Source organism: Hipposideros armiger, unplaced genomic scaffold (genome assembly GCF_001890085.2).
Source record: "Hipposideros armiger isolate ML-2016 unplaced genomic scaffold, ASM189008v1 scaffold_15, whole genome shotgun sequence".
Lineage (NCBI taxonomy): Eukaryota > Metazoa > Chordata > Mammalia > Chiroptera > Hipposideridae > Hipposideros > Hipposideros armiger.
In genome coordinates, this window is record NW_017731365.1 from 1,865,074 (window position 1) to 1,871,173 (window position 6,100).

At 38.2% G+C, this 6,100-nt stretch overlaps 1 protein-coding gene across 2 annotated transcripts in view; it reads left to right on the plus strand.

Moving 5' to 3' along the window:
- DDX21 (DExD-box helicase 21) overlaps positions 1 to 5,672 on the plus strand; it is a 27,382-nt gene extending 21,710 nt beyond the window's left edge. The window contains exon 14 of one of the 2 annotated variants that reach the window (XM_019626266.1): positions 5,540 to 5,672. In XM_019626266.1, the coding sequence (XP_019481811.1) occupies positions 5,540 to 5,608 (69 nt within the window). In that variant the 3' untranslated portion in view covers positions 5,609 to 5,672. Of the gene's footprint in view, positions 1 to 267; positions 1,769 to 5,539 lie in introns of those variants that run through there. The other variant, XM_019626275.1, reaches the window with a different exon arrangement.
- Positions 5,673 to 6,100: the final 428 nt, after the last annotated feature.

Sequence of the window (6,100 nt, forward strand, 5' to 3'; positions counted from 1 at the left end):
ACCCCTGCCCTATAGTAATGGAACTGAATAAATGATACTGTGATGATGATACACTTAGAGAGTACTTCTCACAGTGAAACTTATTTTCCCACACGTCAGTGACCTTGGCTTTTGGGCCATGAAAGTTAGTATTATTTTTGACCAGTGACTTTTTAAGCACATAGGTTATCAATCTGGTTTTTGTCTTTGAGAAAGGACAAAAATGTTGTCTTTCTAATGCCTTTGAAAATCAAATTTAATAAAAATCAAAGCAGGTAGAAACAAAAGCATCTCTCAACAGGAAAAATGGCATGATTCACGGCGCTGGCAGCTCTCTGTGGCCACGGAGCAACCAGAGCTGGAAGGACCACCGGAAGGATACCGAAATTTCAGAGGACAGCGGGATGGCAATCGAGGTTTTAGGGGACAACGGGGAGGAAACAGAAACTTCAGGGGACAGCGGGAAGGAAACAGAAACTTCAGGGGACAGCGATCAGCGGGTGGCGACAGAAGTAACAACAGATTCCAAAACAAAGGCCAGAAGCGGAGTTTTAATAAAGCATTTGGTCAGTAATTTGAAGTAGAGGATTTATGTGGCAAAACAGAACTGTGTTGGGCAACATGGAACTGAACATTTTTTTCATACAAAGTTAAAAGTACATTGTGTTTCCTTCCTGACCATTTGCCCAGGCCCTATCTCTTCCAGAGAAACAAGCTACACCTAAATTATTTCATCTGATGATTGTCATTTATAACTTGATAGCTACTTCTATGTCAGGTCTTCCTTTTAAAAAGGTGTATGAATTCATTATATTTTATTGTAATGCATTTGCTATAGATCATAAGGAAAATTCAAGCATGTGTCTGTCTATACTCTTTAAGTTGACCTGTCTTTATAATTAAAAGTGTCTTTTAATAGTGTTCTTAAATACCTGTGAGGAATACAGCAGTTTCCGGAGATGCACTTTGAGAAGTCAGGGGTGGTTCTGTAATTGGCATTTCTCAACCACCTGCCTGCCTAATAATTACTCCTGTGGTCCTATTCTATAACACGTTTTCTGAGGATTAATACTGAGTGATGTTTTGAAGCAAGATTTCAAACGTAGCTGGGATGTAGTAAAGTTTATGCCAGCATATATTCTAGATCTGGAGGGTGGTGGTACATTTGATAGGGGATGTGTAGATTAGCCATCATTATGTGTGTTTTGATACATTTTTAGGCTCTCAGTTGAAGGTGATGCATGCTTCAGTGAATTCACAGATTTTATGTATCTATGTATGTATATATAACAGTATTTTAATAGAAAGCAAGTATTTTTAAGTAATTATAAAATGTATAAGATGGCCCCATAACTTTCTTCATAAAGAAGGAGTCTGGATAAATGGGGCTTGATGATAATGTACTCCACTTCCTATTGGAAGATTAACATTATTTACCAAGAAGGAATTAAGGGAGGAAGTCAGGGGCAAAGATTTTTTTTTTTTTATTGCTGAGTTAAAAAAACTCAAATGAAAATATTTTTTACATGTGAGCAGGAAACATTGATGTCTGTTGAGAGCAAAGAGAACAAGTGAAGATACATAATAAAGTTTTCTTTTAATGGTGGAAACTTAAATGAGTGTTTCTGGAGGTTAATTTCTAATGGGCAAACAGGGGTTTTTAGGTAGAATGATCCAATTTAGTTACCCAAAGGCCTAGTTCCTATAGCTACAATATAGTAATCTGTTTTCATTAGACTGCTACTCCATTGAAAGGTTTTAGCTCCCTAGAGACTTTTTTTTTTTTTAAGACACACTATGGTTATTTTACTTCATTATTTTTTTTTAGCTGAGCCATCCTGCCGCCTGTTGGCAGCTCAGCGGCAGCTCAGCTCTGGCAGGGATCGAACTGCTGTTGCTCAGAGCTCGCACTCTTTGATTGAGCTCTTAACCAACTGAGCCACTTGGCCGGCCCACACTATGGTTATTTTAAGTTGTTGCTTTGAGAAAACTGTGGATCTTAGTATAGTCCCCCGGCCAGATAATTCAGATGTTCTCTGGGAAACTTTCTACATGGTGCAGGAGCTTAAGAGTGGCATTGTCTTCTTACCTTAATTCCTAGAAATTCTGTCCTGGGAATCTCAGGGAATAAGTTATGATGGGAGAAGTTAAACTGTATGGCTTGTCTGGTTTTCATTTAATTATTTTGAAAAACAAATCTTTCTAGGCTGTGATGTCTCTCACTTAGTTGAGTCTATATCTAATTGCCTTTACTTGATCACCTGGTAGCATTAGGGGATCAGATAGCCAACTCAACTTGGATTCTTGAGGCAATGTTCTTTTTCTGTTTGGACTTCTGTTTTATCTCAATCCTGATTGGATGTTTGTTTCTCTGTTCTCAGAAATCCTCTTGCTTTTATTCCTTGATCCACTTGTCAATTGTAACGCTTTTCCTCCTATTCCTCATGGCTTCCCATCAAGCCACAGGGATTTTGGGGAAGCTGTTTGATGGCAGACAACTCATGTGCCTTGTGTATTACAACATATTAGATTCTAGTTTTGCTCAAATACTAAACATACTTTAATAACAACCAAAACATTTCACAGTTTGGAATGTTTAATCTACCAAGCAGATTAAAAGGACATGGTACCTGTTGTTTAGGAGGGAACAGGTAAAACCTTGATGCGGATTAGCCTAAAGAAAATAATCAGGTGTACATCAAGGGTAAAGGGGAAGATTATTGGATGTTTCACTTTACGCAACTTAATTTTAAGGAAAACGGCTGTTTTAATAAGTGAAGCTAAAGTTTCTCCTGGATCCCAGACTTCAGACCATATTTATAAATATATGATTCAGCTATTGCTTGGTTTAAATGGGCTTGTTGGGCTAGCCTGGGAAATGTTATCATTTGTACTATTTTCTACTGAGAAAGTATTTTCCAATTTATGTATCAAACAAATCAATGAACTTTGAAATACAATACAATTTTACATTGGAGTTATTTGTAGTGGTTTCTTTACAGTTGTACATAAAATGTTTTTACTGTAAAATTGAGTTAATGTAATAAAATAGTACTTTATGCCATTATAAATACATGAATACTTAACTATTTCTGTTTTTGGTGACTTCCTAAAATCGAAAATAGCTTGAAATTTTTATTTTAAACATAATAAGTAATAGGTGTAAAAATCCAAACATAGGAGAAAAAACAACTAATAGTCACCCCATATCTAACATTTTTTGTGAGCATCTCTTCCAGGAATTCATTTACAAAATTGAAATCATTGATTCTGTTCTGTGAATTGCTCTTTCCCCCTCAACATGTTGTGCACACTTTTCTGTAAGTACAGATCTATGACTTTTTTTTTTTGATCTGTGACATTTTTGATGACTAACTGGTATCTTATATTTAACCAGGACTCTAGAAAACCATGTTGATTAAGTTTTCACTACTATAAACAACCCTAAAATGAGTGTCCTTGTATAAATCTTGACCTACTTGTGTTATTGTCAGTTTAGGATGAATTTTCTAAAAGTAGAATTGTAGGGTCAAAGTGAACATATATTTTGGTGCAAGTGGCTCTCCAAAGCAGTACCAGTTTACATTCCCACCCTACAATGAATGAGAACCTGTTTCCCCATCGCACTGGGACACTGGATTTTGGCTTCCTTTTGTCAGTTTGCTAGGTGCAAAATAATATTGTATCTTTTTTTTTTTAGGATTTTATTGGAATTGGGGGAGGGAACAGCATTGGGGAATTGGGGGAAGGGGAACAGACAAGTTGTTCTTTTGTTCTTCAGTTTAGTGGAGGACGTCGCTTCACTGGCCCATGTTGGTATTGTGATCATTGGGTTCTTCCCAGCTGAGGCAGATTGGTCACTGGCCATTGGACGGCGGCTCACGGCAGCTCACGCCAGCTGCCGGCCGCTGACGCTGGCTGCTGGCCACTCATGGTAGCTTTCTGCAGCCCCACTGCAGCCTACACCGTTGCCAGCGACTCATGGCAGCCCAGCTCCAGTTCGAGCTGTTGTTCACCATCTTAGCTGTAGAGGGTGCAACATCACTGGCCCATGTGGGATCCGAACTGGTGGCCCTGCTGCTCAGAGCTGGCGCTCCCAAGCCAACTCTTAACCAATGAGCCACTTGGCCGTTAAATTAACACTTTATAACCACAGTACACTTATCAAAACCAGGAATTTTAACATGAAGGGTGCCATCCTGTAGAAACTGTTTTGCACTTTGCTTTATTTTCTTAACAATATATCCTGGAACTCACTCCACTTATATATGGGAGTGAACACATAGATTGTTTCCAGTATCTTGCAGTTACAAACAGTGCTTCCGTGAGGAACCTTGTGTGTGTGTATTTTCATACTGTTGAAAAGTGTATCTTCAGGGTAGATGCCTAGAAGTGGGAGAGCTGGGTCAAAGGTAAGTGTATACGTAGTTATTATTGTGTTTTGGCAAATTCCTCTTTAGAAGGGAGAATTCTTTCCTTGCAATTTATTTTTTGAAGAAGCCAGGCTATTTGTTCTGTAGATGGTGAGTTTTATTGATGCATCTCCACCTGTCATTTAACAAGCTTCTTTCCCCCCTGCATTTAATGCAAATAAATAATTAGACCTAGAAGGGTACACAATGTCCAGTTGTCCCTGTCTTTTGATGTTAGCAGCAAGAGATGATCATTGCCTGAATCCATAGTATCATTAGGATTCTTGCAAGATGGCGATATTCTATATTTTCTTTTTCATTCATTAGCAAACATACCTCTGAGAAAGGAAGTTTGCCTAATCAGTACTTCATTATCCTGAATACTGTTTCTACAGAAAAGACCAGATAAGTGCTTGATACGTTCCCTTTATGTACCCGTTTTCAGAATTGGTTCCCTAGCTTCCTCCAAAGGTGGCTAATGAGTTGTTTTTGTTTTTTGGTTTTTTGTGGTTTTTTTTTTTTCAATTGCAAACGTTTTCCCTTTACATGGTTCTGGAGGGTCAAACTTACACTGTACTCTTGTCCGTCTCTCCGCTAACTAGGGGGTCCAATGAATGAGGATAGTTCCTGGTTTGGTCACTCGCCTGAACTCCAGGCATTAGTGGAGCTCCAGCACCTAACGCTGACATTAGCATCGAGTGTGTTTTTTTAAAGATTTTTTTAATTGGGGAATTGGGGGATGGGAACAGCGCTGGGGAATTGGAAGGGGAACAGACAAGTTGCTGTCCTTTTGTTCTTCAGTCTAGTTGTGGAGGACGATGCTTCACTGGCCCAAGTTGNACAAAAGACCCAGTCTTATTTTCGGGGAAACACAGTAGCTAATAGCTGCTTGAGGATTAGCACATTGTGACAGCCAAGAATGATCTCTAGTCTGTTCTGAATGGTTTTTGAGTCCATTTTTTTTATACCCTTGGCTTTTTGCTATTGTGCTTTTGGGAAGTACAATATGTTGGCCTTGGTCTAAAGTTTATCCAAAATTGATACCTTTTTTTTTTTTTTAACATAATACCTGGTCATTTGGAGTATTAATGTGCTTTTCATAACTCAAGTCAAATGCTGGATTCACTTGAATTTGTTTTGAATTCTAGGGTGTTTGCTTTGATGTCCCGACTGCAGCAGTAACAGAAATACAGGTATTCTTTCTCTTGGATTTTTAAGTTAACATATCTAAATGGTAAAATGTTCATTATTGATAATACAGAATAGAAAAGGAAACAACAGCTTTGGTTCCTTTACTAAAAGACAATTAAGAATTTAAATTTTTTTTTCTCCTAGCCTTTTATTGGGATATTTTTTTCTTGTTTAGCCTGCCTGTTTTCCTTTCTGCAGAGTTGTGAACAATATCCAGCCTTTTCTCTCTATGTGTTATATGGGGTTTACAAAAACATTTTAAATTACTGTATCTTTATTTAGTACTGCTGTGAGAAACGTGTTTGTACAAGGTATATTTATGTTTTACTAACTGACAGCTTTGGTTTCCCTATAGCAGGGGTGTCAAACTGGTGGCCCGCGGGCCGCATGCGGCCCTCGAGGTAATTTTTTGTGGCCCACGATGCTCTGAAATAAAATGAAAATAGAAAAAATTGTTATGAAGAAAATAGCGCTTAGGGGAGATCGAGGCAATACCGTACACACAATTCCCTCGTTAA